The sequence below is a fragment of the Lampetra planeri genome, chromosome 3 (genome assembly GCF_965212315.1).
Source record: "Lampetra planeri chromosome 3, kcLamPlan1.2.h2, whole genome shotgun sequence".
Classification (NCBI taxonomy): domain Eukaryota; kingdom Metazoa; phylum Chordata; class Hyperoartia; order Petromyzontiformes; family Petromyzontidae; genus Lampetra; species Lampetra planeri.
The window spans coordinates 22,556,796-22,570,159 of NC_136109.1; the positions used below are offsets into that span (position 1 = coordinate 22,556,796).

Consider the following 13,364-nt stretch of genomic DNA (forward strand, 5'->3'; position numbering starts at 1 on the left):
GCCGGTAAACGCAACACGTCATGCTGTCACATTGCCTAAACTGCGATCAACCACATTGTATCATTAATTTCCTGTTGAGTTGGCCAGGGAGGGTGTGTTATACTTACGCACGATACACTGGTTGCCTCCAGGTAAAGTTTTCCAGCCGGGACAACAGTAGGAATGAAACCGGGATCCGCACACATTTGGTCTAAATTACATGAACCAGAACAACAACAACAAACAACACAAACATTTTTTTAAATGTACAATTTTTTGTGCGTTTTATTTAAACAAATTAAAATGCAAACGTCCAGGTAGGCGAGCGGCACAACTCAGTAAGTTTTTAGATATTCCACAGCGGCCTCGATTTGGCTGAGAAGCAGTGACACAAAGAAAAAAATGTTCTCCAGGACCATGTGGTATCATCATGTTACTGATAGTATCTGCCAAATGAAGTCCATTTTTACACTCGACCATGCCAAAAAAAATTAGAATTCCTTTTATAAGCGTGCATGCATGTTGCGAGCGTGTGCATTGCTCGTACATTTGTATCATTGTTAAATGATTTGCTGGTTTAACGTTTTTTTTAAGGCGACGAAAGTGCCGATGTTTTGATACGTTTCACTTTTAGCATTCGGTTTCCCAGACACGCACATAAGCAAGAATCGACGGAAAAGAAGGGCCGTGCGAATGACCGACGAGTTGTTATTCTTTCCATTTTACCCATTTTATCGTGTGCGTGTGTGTGTGTTGTACTTGTCGCCTATGCACAACACAAGGATCACACGGAGACGTGTTTACGCACCAGTCCGGGATACGAAGGCCGGCAGGGATTTTGCTGTTGTTGTTGTAAAAGTGCCAGGGACAAAAAATAAACAACCACCCCCCCCGACACCCAACAGCAACACGCACGCACACACACAAAGATCCCCCGTACAGCCTTAACACACTGTTGGGGTAAGTGCTGTTAGGGAGCACCTATGAAGGTCGGAACAATACACGAGGGGGTGGGTGGCCAACACCACGCCCGACCGCCTTTGTCTCCCCCAGTGACGATGTTTACACACCACACCAGGTACTCATTTGAGGCTGAGTCGACCTAGGGGAGGCCCAGAACCGGTTCAGATAATCGTCACTGGCTGTTGGCCGTGAGCGGGAATCGAACTCGGGTCGCCGGGTTCGTAGCGCAGCGTAGCGCTGACCGTTGCACCACCGCTCCCCACACAATATAGACACACGCACAGACGCACACAGACACACACAGACACACGCACAGACACACAGACACACACAGAGACACACAGACACGCACAGAGACACACAGACACACACGCGTGGGCTCTCGGCAAGCTCACTGTGTCACACCGCTTGGGGTGTGCTCGTAATTAAATGCGCGTAACTGAAAAGTGAGGGGGAAATAAAGAAATGTAAGGCTCCTGGCCAAAAGTGGGTCCAATTAAAATAACACGCAGTTTTAGAGTTCAATTTCCCAAACGCATTCGGACATCGGACTGCGTGTGGATCGCGCTTGCTCGGTCGGTTTTGTTTTTATTGCCGCTTCTGATAGGTAGCTACAAATCTATTTTGCTTCTTGCACACAAACACTCAAAGTCATAGACGGTTTACCTATTCTTACACAACTTGAAATATACGAGACTGTATTTCGGGAGTGTAATGATTCACTCTCCTGACGAATCCACAGATTGTCATGATTCAGGCTCCCGATTTAATTCAAGAATGGCTTTAATATATTTGTTATTGTCCACTGCAGTTCAATGAATGATTAGTGCCTCCAGTGGCTGCCGTGAGTCACATGAAACTGACATAGCATGCACACGAATTGAGATACAGCGCATGTTAAAGAGGCGATTGGATACGCATATCATGATGTTAACATTGGTGTTCATCGATCAGTCAGCATATGTTTCTACCCCGAATATATTTCATACAAAGCACTGTTGGAGAGCCAAGCCACAACATTGTACTCAGATTTTAAATATCGTGGCTTGGCTCTCCAAAACACCGGTGTGCTGTACTAGTATACTACACTATACACTACACTATTATACACTACACTATACACTACACGACATCGGTGTGCTGTACTAGTGACGAATTGGCCACGTTCTGTTTACGTGACAACCCTTACTAGTTGGCTGTGTCGGGTGGTGGCGGGTTTTAACGACACATTTATATATTTACGCGATCTAACCCAAAACAACTCTAGTATGGATGATATTGGTCGCGAAAGCCTGCTACGTGTTAAACTGCTATTACTTATAAACGTGGTGTATGCTTTGTCACCCCTTGAAATCGAAGTTTTTACATTTGTGCAGAAAAACCCCGAAGTCATTCGCAAAAACGATTTCTGTGGAGTCTTGCGCATAACATGTGGCCGGTTTTGAATATAGGAGTATTTTAGTTAAGCGGAATGGCTGGAGAAAGCACAGTTTTGCAAGGGGTGAATCAAACTCTGCAGGTAACACGAGTTGTATTGCCTCCTAGAGGCACCATGTGGCCCTGCATGTAGTTATCGCATGCGGACTCCGTCTCGTTGTGGTCCACCGACCTCCTCAAACACACTGGCAAGACTGTGCGACACGATTGTGCTACCAGGAAAAAAACAAGAACTCTCTTAAGTCCAGCCAATGGCCATGTTTGGCAAGTGGATGTGCACATGACAATGCTGTTAATTTCTGCAAGCGCTTGTTAGCATGTGTTTGGCAAACAATAAACTGATGCCTCAGAGGAATGGTGCTAATTCCATAGGAGGATACGCTCATCTGGTTTAACATAACTCTACAATGCGTTCCCACACCAGTGCCTATTTATTTCAAGGGATGGCCAGCACTTGTCCTCTGGACCCTTTCCCCACAATATTAAACCAACAGTGTAGCTTGCTTTGGCAGGTTCAGACAAGTCTGATTTTCATGTATAGTGCCTGATGTTACTTTGCCAGTCAAAAACAATCAAGCGGATATTCAGAGCAGCGCTGATGTCTCGGGGTGAAAACACGCATTTGCAAAAAAAAACCAGCCGGTTAATTTGAAGAAAACTACAAAGACACAAAGTCAATGTCACGAATTTACAGTGATTCTCTGCCATTGCGCTGCTGCAATAAGTACTACGACTATTATTTTAGGGAAAGCGTAATTGCAGCATTGCCGCATCAAGGCATGCCTGGTTTCATTTCCTCCCAACATTTTTTTTTATTTAAACGCAACAGCAACAACAACAACAAAACTCGAACGAAATAATATTAATCTGAACGTTATTCCCGGTAATTTTTCTTTTTAAACCACAGTAACAATTTTGGTCAAATCTCAGGAGTATTCCTGGACAGAGCCAAACGTGCGTAGGCGGGCGGGCGGGCATTCGAGGAGGCTCGGTTTTGGCATGGGTGGCTTTTTTGTTGTTGTCGTTGTTGGGGCCGGTGCGTGCGTGCGTGCGCGTGGTTGTGCAGGTCCCTGGCTCACCCTCGCAAAGCGTCGTGGCGGCCCCTTCGTGGAGCCCGTGCAACGGGGCCCTCCTCGGCCGGCGCGAACCGCTCCGCTTGGAAGTCGCCCTCAGCCCCGAGCGCGCCTTCGACGGCGAAGCCCAGAAACGCCGAGAGGCAAAGGGCCAGCCTCAGCAGCCCTCTCCTGGCTTCCATTTTCACTCGCGATGCTTTGTCTGTGTCTGTCTGTGTGTGGGTTTTTTTTGTTGTTGTTCCCACAGATCCTTAATTGAACCTCTCCACACCCCCCCCCCCCAAAACCCTCCCCTTACCCTTGTCTGGGGGTTTCCGGCCGAATTAAGAGCGCAGAGCGCAGGCTTTCTTGGAGCGGAGGAAGTGTATGTGTTGTGTGCACGCTTCCCTAAGTGGTAAACTTCAGAAGATCTGCGCCCCTTTTTCGACGTTGCACAAACGCTCTTGATACGGAGCTTCGCTGCTTGCAGGTTCACACTGCTGTAAATGAAAGCAAGAAAAACAATGCCACATTTGACAATTATGCTTGCTAACATGAGTCAAATTTCGCACGGCATGTGCATCAAGTGAAACGTTTAATGTTATGACTTCTAAAATAAGTGCTGTTATTACAATACTGCTATTTCATGTCAAACGTTGATGTAGTTTCACGAAGCTACATTAGACACGCACATGCAATCCGCCCCGACGCTAAACATTCGCATGGACATAGGATGAGAGATAACAAACGACCTCCCGAAAGACGAGCGAACTGAACAGGATGCTGCCAATGTGTGGCATGCAGTCACCGAAAGTCACTGCGTTGACATTCTTTCTCATTGCATGGAGGAGCACAAATAGAAAAAACGCCATGAAAACGCCGACGGCGTCTATTTTGTCGCTGTATTTTGCTTGCAATTGGACTATTTTGTGAACGTGAAATATTTCAGTTAACAAGTGCCACAATTTTGTTGAAATTAGAACATTTATTTGTTGCGCTTACTACGAGAAAGGGGTTTTAAGGGTACGTTTTAAGCGACTTTTTATTTTCCCTGTTAACACAAATCAGTGACATTTTAAACATTTTGACATATATATAAAATCCTTTGCAAGCTGATTTACACATAGGAATACCAATGCTAAACTCAACAGTATTTGTACATTTGATTCGCATCAAACGTTTTACTCCCGCATACGCATAACGATACTCAACGAGATGCAAGACATCTGTTAGCAATTTAAACTTTCCTGTACTGTGCTCCAAAAAAAATACATTCTTTTAACAATGTCCCTTTTGTGCAAGAAATATACCATCGAAAACTCCTCTACATTGGTGGAGGATATTTTAAAGCAATCTTTTTCAAATAAAACAAACTAATAAAAAGGTTTGCTCATAAATACCGAGTCCAAAGGACCATCATACCTGCGATCATTGTGTGCGTGTGTGCTCCAGAAAACGTGTGCGCTTTGCAAGACAAGAACGCCGTTCGTTACCTTTAACTCCGATTCCCCCTTCCTCTGCGTCGGATGTGGGGTGGCGGTGGTGGCGGTGGTGGTGGTTAAACGTCTCGGGGCTTGCGGTGTTGCTCGGTTGGGGCCGAGTCTACTGTGGGTGTTCACGGTCCCTTGGCACTGGTGCGGCCTCGCAGTGAGCCCGCAGAGTGCGACTGAAACCATCGGCTCTCGCCGCCGCCGCTTAAAGGCTTTCCAAGGCGAATCGCGCGCCTTCGCAAAAGGCGGATCCTATGATTGACAACGCGCTGTAGGTTAACAGAGAGGAGGAGGAGGCGGCTTGCGGAGTGAAGGGGGGAGGGGACGTGATTGGGAGGGGAGGGTTGAAGAAGGAGGGAGGTAGAGAGTTGTGCGTTTAGGATAGAGGTTTTGCTGGGGTGCCAAGTGGGGATTGGGGGTGGATTGAAATGCGGGCGAGGAGGGGTTGGCAGCCTTAAAAAAAATCCCCTACCCCTTGGCTATTTTTTTGGGCACGAGCCACTGCTGCAGAACTCACAGAGTGTGCAGACGTCCAGCAAACCACAGCAACATTGCTGCTGTCCGCCCCGTTAGCATAAGTAGATGGTTATTAAGTTGTGTTTACCAGGGAGTAAAAAAAAATACAACGTTCTGAACTCGTTATGTAATAATAATTATAAAAAAAACTCATGCAGAGATCTACATGAGCTGATTTAGCTTTCACCTAAAGTATTAGTTAAGCTGCATGCTCTTTGCGTTCATTCGTAGCTTGAACAGTTGTGCTGCAAATACGTTGCCTATGAACTTGTTTCCAGTTAAAGAAGACACTTTTTCATGGTGTGAACTACACAAACGTATACACAGGGTGAAACAGGCAATCCTTAATGCCAGGAAACTAAAGTGGTCTGTTAACTTACAGTCATTAATCAATCCAACACGGGATGAAGTCCTTCACACACTGTAAGTCATGGGGGGATGCGATGTTGTTTGACCATACTTCACCACACTGGTCATATTAGGATTGGTGAAAGTGGTGCCCAGAACTTAATTCAGATATTATTCTCCACTAACATTGTCCATCACCAGGTTCAAACCACAGTGCACTAACCACTGTGCCACCATTCCACCCTGCTTACCAATATTCAGGATTTAAAAAAGATACACTCCAAAGAAAAATTATGATAATAGATCCATACATGAAATATTACATCTCAATAATGAGCACTGCTAAGTCACAGCATGGGTGTGTGCGCGTGTGTGGCGAATGTTGCGATTGGGTGGCACAGCGCGTTAGCGCGCTGCACTACGAACCTGGCGACTCGAATTCAATTCCTGCTCACTACCAACACCAGTGACAATTATCTGCACTAGTCCTGGGCCTCCCCTAGGTCAATTCAGCCTCAAATTAGTACCTGGTGCGGTGTGTAAAAACATCGCTTCTGGGGAGACAAAGGCGGTCGAGCGTGATGCTGACCACCCACCCCCTCGTGTACCGCGCCAGCCTTCATAGGTGCTCGCTAACGGCACTTGCCCCAATAATCTGTTTAAGGCTATACGGGGGATCTTTGGCTTTGTGGCTAATGTGGCGATGGGGGTACACAGTGCTCTCACGAGGGAGCCCCTTGCGTGCTGGGATGCTAGGATCTTGGCTCACACTCAGACCATAAAAAAGGACGTGTATCAATCACTGGGCCTTGGGGGGAGAAGTCTCAGTGCTTATGTTCGAATAGAAATAGTTTTTCCCTTCCAAAAAATGTTGTTTGTTTGAGACCGACACCAAGTGATGTCGCGTGGTTTGGCAAGTTGCAGGTGGTCCCCATCTCATGTGAAACCTTGCATGTTCTCAAAAGCAATTACGTCCAGATAGCACAGAAGTAAGCGCTAATGTTTAATTACAATATTCCTGCATTTGCTCATTACTAAAATAATGATATTACCATATGCAGGCATGCGTGCAGGATTCAATTGCAAAGTGAATAACTCTGAGTTCAATTTCACAATTTTTTTAAAATTATAATTATTACTCGGTTAAATACTCTGTAATTATGTACCACTTTCAAAATTATTTCTAATTGCAGTAATTGTCCTTTTAATAGTCTACATATAGGACATAATTGTGGTAGCATTACTGCAAATGTTTAAGAAAACATTGTAATCTTATCAATTGTGTTTCTTGGTAAATGTTGATACTAGGTCTGTTGCGTAGATTTATCTTATGCTGCGCATTGTAATTGGCCATATGCAACAGACATCATGAAATAAAAGCTCAATTTGGGTTTCTCACCATTGTTTTTAAGTACAGCACCAGTTGGTTATGTCTTCAACTGAATGTGTAACGTTTGTCAAGTGCATATTTCAAAAGCATTCAATTTAACATACTTTTACAATTGCATATTTGAGAATCATATTTTTATAGCAAAACATTGTGCAGTAATATGTATAATAAAAATACAACTTTCTTTTTTCAAACATGTTATAGCCTAGGTATTAATGTTCTACATACAATCATATCCATTAGAACGTCTTATGTTAAACACCACATACAGTACATTTCTCTTGGCATGCGAAATAAATAGCCATTGTTGGCATAGACTTTTAAGAAGCCCCCTTAAGGGGTGATATGACTGAACAAGCTGCCAGACCAAAGAGGGCCTGGCATTGATGGCTCCAGCAAACCCAACCATTGTACCCTGGTCTGTTACCAATTTGCTTGGGAGGGTCTACTGCATGCTCCTGGTGGCCCATGTAAAGCATGCCTCAGCCTTGACCTTTATTAGGAGTGGGTTTATAAGCTTTGGGGGTGATTCGCCAATTGCGAATGTTCAGAATGTTCCTTCTGCCCCGCCAATGTGGGTTTTGTCATAACATTTTATGGGCTCGAATCCCTCAGAACGGCCAGATATGCAAATTATTCTATGGTTTAGTTTTAACCAAGAGACTTAGGAACCGCACGACTGCTTGAAAGTCATATGTCCAATGCTTTAAATAATCACGAACATAGATTAAGTTATTTTGACCAGATTCGTGGCAAAGCTGCTAAAAAAGCAGGCAAACATGTCAGCCATAATCACACATCATCACTTTGTTCATAAAACCAGCAATTTAACATAATTTACCGTAATAGGGTGGTTTACCGAAAAAAAATACAATAGCTCCTTCATGAATGACGTCAGTAAGGGAAAGGAACGCACTTTAGGGGAATAGTAGTTAGGCTGACAAGCAGGGGATGCATTGTGAATATGAAGCACGGTTACAGGGAATAATTTGTGTTGCCGTGTGTCACGTGGTCAAATGTACAAGTGTGCCATGCCGTATTGATATTCAAAATAAGGTTACAATGTAATTAAGTTACTAGATGATGTGGGTGATTGGAACTGTGTGATACAATGAATGCCTTTTTTAGGGGGTTTTTTTTCACACAAAAATCGCTGATGACCACAAAGTTATACTGGTCTTTCTTTGAAAGACTTCAATGAACAATAGAACAAAAAGAGCCTTTTATAAAAATCATGGCAGGGTTCCTGCTGTTCATTTCATCATAAAAAGTAGAACATCGTATCATGTTAATTTTGTATGGAGATGGCAAGAGATACGCAGAGCACGATTACCCTAAAGCAATATAATGTGGCCTAAATTAAACAGAAATAATGAGTCGTCAAGTTTCACACAGTGCAGAATTTCTCCTCTGAAATGCGTGGCATCTTAAGCAAATAAGGGAGGCCCGACTGAAATTACCGTCGTGTTTAATGTGCCACGGATCTTCACAAGTAAAAACATTCTCAGTATCTCACCAGCCTGTACAATTTGAAAGGCAAATTGAGTCGTTATACTTAGTACACATATGTCTCAAAAGTAAAGTCCATTACACCGTTACAAATAAAACAGTGAAGCGTGTGTAAGTTTTCTGTTAAACTGTGAAATATTTCATTGTGTTAGTTATGAAACACAATTCTGCATTAGTGCACTGCGCTATGAACCTCGCCGTCTGAGTTTGACTCTTGGCCATGGCATGGTGTGATATCTGAACCGGTCCTGGGACTCAACTCATTCACCAACGCACACTGGCCAGAGGGTCTGAGTGGTGGCACAATGTATAGCACACTGCACTATGAATCCAGCGGCCTCAGTTGGATTTCCCGATGATGGAGAGTGATATCTGAGCGAGTACTGGGACTTCCTACTTCAAACACATTACAGACGAATGCTCCATCCGTGCACATCCTGGTGGTGTTGCGGCGCTCTGTACAACATCTATTGCCTCCTTGGATTGGTTGAAAAAAGTTAGCATTCAACTATGACGTGTTTCAAAGCTGGGTTTTTTCCCCATCCTGCCATGCAAAAGAAGAAGATTGACCAGCATGGCGAAGTATGGAGAAAACAATCGCCATGACTGAAACAGCGTTGAGAGGCCTTCGTCCAATAGTGGATTGACAAAGGGCAGGCAGTAAGCTATCATTCTTGCTGCAATGGAATGAGTGTGGTATTCAGGTGGGTCTGTTTGGCATGCGAAAGTGCAGATGATTTGAACGCTTTCAGAGACACCATCAAAATTACGTTGGCAGCTGTATAAACTATGGGCAGTTATTGATGCCATTATAAGGCAGTGGAATAATCTGGCAAGAGCGTCACGATAACTACATCGGCAAATAGCATACTGCTGGTTAATTATAATAGATACGCTGACTGGCTCTGTACTCTGCGGCATTAAGGAGTTACATATATTCGTTAAATCACTGAACATCGGATTTCAAACGTTTAACAATCCAGAACCAAAATTATGGTAATATTCAAACGTTGATTCAGAATCATTGTCAGTGCAAACTTGTTTTAACTTTTACGCATATTATAAATATGTTTTAATTGGAAAGCAATTTAGCAATTTTTTTAGTCAACGTCAGGATCTTAAGATGGGCATTTTTGAAGAGGTGATCCATGATAAATGTGATCTCACGTTCGAGCTGCTGAGTCACTGCCGTATTAAAAAAATGTCACGCAAAGCTAACTCACTTTGGTAATCGCCACGAGTGGCACTGCATTCTTTTCTCTCTGCAATGGACTAATGAATCGAGTTGAATGTTTTCGTCATTTTGTTTTTATAAAAATTGTCCTGATTATTATCTTAAAACATTCTTTATTTAAGGTTTGGAGTGGCACCACAATGTTTAGCAACACTGCATCATGAGTTTGATTCCTGACAAAAGCTAATATCAGTGAAGAGCGAAATCTGAAGCAGTGCTGGGACTTCTCACTTCCACTTATCACAATGACCAGCATGGTGAAGTATGGTCAAACAACACACATGACTGAGTAGTGGATTGACAATGGGCCCGTACAATACGACTATAAATACACAGCAGAAAGGCCACTTTCGATATACAGTACGTCTTAGTCAATGCAGGAGTCTAAATGAAATATTTACAATTAAAGTAAATTATACGTGTAACTTTCGATTTAAAGCCTTCGGGACTGCAGGGATTCATCTTCTTGGTTCTTTCGGTAAGTCACGTAGAAAAATAAAAATAAAATAATAACATAAAACATTATATTATGTTTTATTTTATTACTTCCATTATACGTGACTTACCGAAAGAACCAAGAATATATACGTGTAACATTGCAAGCTTTCACAAACCACACAAAATAACACCTGCAAAATGTAGAAAAAATTACCTCGTGAACATTTGTAATGTTGTTCCACGTTGTGATACTCAGAAGTTTTTTCGAAACCGTCGAATACGTTCAACCCAATTTTTTATCCCACTTCTCTCACTCTGCTCTACAGCGCTACCTTTCACAAGCCACCCTCAGACATACACTCGGGCACAAAGTTCTGTCTGCATGGTCCAGAGCTGTCCAGGCCCTCCACATCCCCTCCAAAGTCTACACAGAGGTGTCTCTGCAGAACTCAAAACAAGACTGCTCAGACAGACTGCTCAGACAGACTGCCCAGACAGACTTTCACTCTCCTTAAACATTCCCCAAAATAATTGCTTTTCAAACCCCTCCTGTTCATCTCTTCCAAACAAGACATTCCTTCTTTATTAAGAAACCTCTCCTTCTGATGTTTAATCCCTTTCAACTGACCATTGTTTCAATCCCTGCTGGTCTTTCATGTTACCAGACAGTTCAAACGGACTTTGACCAGGCTTTGTGATTTATCCAAGATTGTTATCCCGAGTTACACCAGGATGTTAGGAGCTGACTTCTAGAGGCCGTGTATATCATTCCCATTGATACAATTTGCATTCATGCCCGTCCATTGCAAAATTAGTTTTTGCATCTCTGTCTTCATCATCATCATCACGCATGATAATCCACTGCTGGATGAAGGCATCCACAAGCCATCGCTGTCTCTTCCGATCCTGACGATGAAACATTCACTTCACACCAGCTGTCATTGCTCGCTTCATCTCCGCAGGTGACGTCCTCCTCCTGGGTGCTTTCTACCCTTTGGCTGGCATATTGGTGAAGAGGAACACAAACAGTGACAGAGATGTAGCTGACAAATGCAACCATAGATTGGTTGAATATAGTTCATTGTGAAGATAATTCATTACCTATATGGAATTTACGGTCCTATTTCAGACAACCGTTAGATGGAGGCCTCCTCGCAATGTGTTGAACAAAGGGGCTTGTTTTATATTCTGTTCTATTCAGGATTTATCTAGCGTCCTTTCCGGGGCGCTTTACAATGCCAGCCGACGGCGGTACACAAGGGGCAAGAGGGGAGCAACGGGTGGGGTGGAGCGGCTGTCAGCGAGGGAGGTGACTGAATGGATGGAGAGACAGGGGCTAGGGATGGAACTGATGTTGCTGGGGAAGGGAAGGCAGAATAAGGTGGAACGTGATGGTGAGTGAGGGTGTCTGATGGGTGCAACGTGGATGAGAGGCAGTGGGGCATGGGGCACGTGCGTGAAGTGGTGAAATGGGCATGGGTGAGGGTAGGTGACGGGTGGTAGGGGCAGAGTTCTGGTGACTGGATAGTTGAGCTGATGGAGGAGCACAGCGTAGGGCTGGGGGAGAGATGTGGTTGGATGCACATATAAAGTCACCACGCTAGCCACTGGTTCAAATCTCACTCGCTACTGATTGCAGCCACCAATGAAAGTCGGGTCGCTGTGATTTCCCAGCCCATCGTGCTAACTGATGTGCCACACTGGTCCCCACACCGAATACCCACAATGATTTTATGGACATACACCATCTCATTGCAGGCCGATGATGCAAGCACGCAAAAAAACATCCCCTGTAATGTGTTACACCTGGCCTTTTGACCCGAAATCTCTTCCCACTGTTTGTTCAGAGATATGGAAAGTCTGGCTGTTCTCACGAAAAATGTGGCCCATCTCATTTTGAGCACTTAATTTTTGTAAAGCAACATTCTGTCACGATATAATGATAAATATGCCCACACGTGTTTTTAAAAGATAATTCTGTAAAACTCAATCTAGACTTAACATGACCATTTTATAAAGATGTAAAAAGAAAGCAACGCATTCATGTTTAAATGTTCTTTGTCGAAAAGTGGCTGTTACCGTTGAAGTCCGTTAAGACGTTGGAATGTGTCTAAAATTACCGGGGTTTTTTGGCGTTGTTTATGCTACGCCACCCTTTAGTGGAACTTGCCTCATAAACGTCTGAAAGTTTATTAAAATATTTTAAAACCGAATATCTGCAGATGTCGTAATTGTATCGGGGGGGGGGGGGGTGGCAAAAATATGCGCCTCTTTATTTTAACACAATTTTTTTCTGGCTAAAAGTTATGATGACATGTCTGTCACACATAGCTCGGGATTACATATAGTATATCTGTTTAGGGGGGGGGAAAACCCCTCCACTCAATCCTTTGCTCCGCAGCTTGCCACCTCTGCCCCCCCCCACCAACACTACCCAACCTTCCCTCCCACCCTTTTCTGCCCTCTCCGGCCCCTTCCCCTTACTAAATTCCCATCTGAGGCTGTCACTGAAAAACGCACCCCATGCTGACTCGCATTCCGCCGTCGGCCGAGCTGCACGAACAGCGTTCTCCCAGGAATTGATTTAGCGGGTGAACACGGCCAGTTTTCAAACTGCTTCTCAAGCGCATTGCTTTGGCATGAAGCTAGAGATATGCAACAGTTCAAACTTGTGTCATGGCACCTATGCTCCTTGTTAATATGGCCAATGAAAGCAAGTTCATACCAGCCAGAGATAACACTTAATTTGAAAACATTTCAAATGTGCGCAAAAAAGGTTTTACATTTTTTTTTATGTTACATATCAAATTTAAAACCACACTGCCACACATTACATTTTTTTCTTAATTAAATATACATGTATCCGTAAATACAATTCAATAAAAAAAGTTCGTTGTCGTGAAGCTGAATTTATTGACTTAAAATGGAAGTAAGAGTTTTTTTTAAATCATTAAGTGTATTGAAACTTGTAAATCACTGTCGTATATATTTATTCCTCCAAATGTGAG

At 43.6% G+C, this 13,364-nt stretch overlaps 1 protein-coding gene across 1 annotated transcript in view; it reads right to left on the reverse strand.

Moving 5' to 3' along the window:
• Positions 1-5,154, reverse strand: part of LOC144741420 (fibrillin-2-like) — a 78,491-nt gene extending 73,337 nt beyond the window's left edge. Inside the window, exons 1-3 of the mRNA XM_078623959.1 lie at positions 4,925-5,154; positions 3,459-3,931; positions 108-190 (exon numbers count right to left, since the gene is read on the reverse strand). Of these exons, the coding sequence (XP_078480085.1) occupies positions 108-190; positions 3,459-3,634 (259 nt within the window). The 5' untranslated portion in view covers positions 3,635-3,931; positions 4,925-5,154. The remainder of the gene's footprint in view (positions 1-107; positions 191-3,458; positions 3,932-4,924) is intronic.
• Between the last annotated feature and the right edge of the window lie 8,210 nt (positions 5,155-13,364).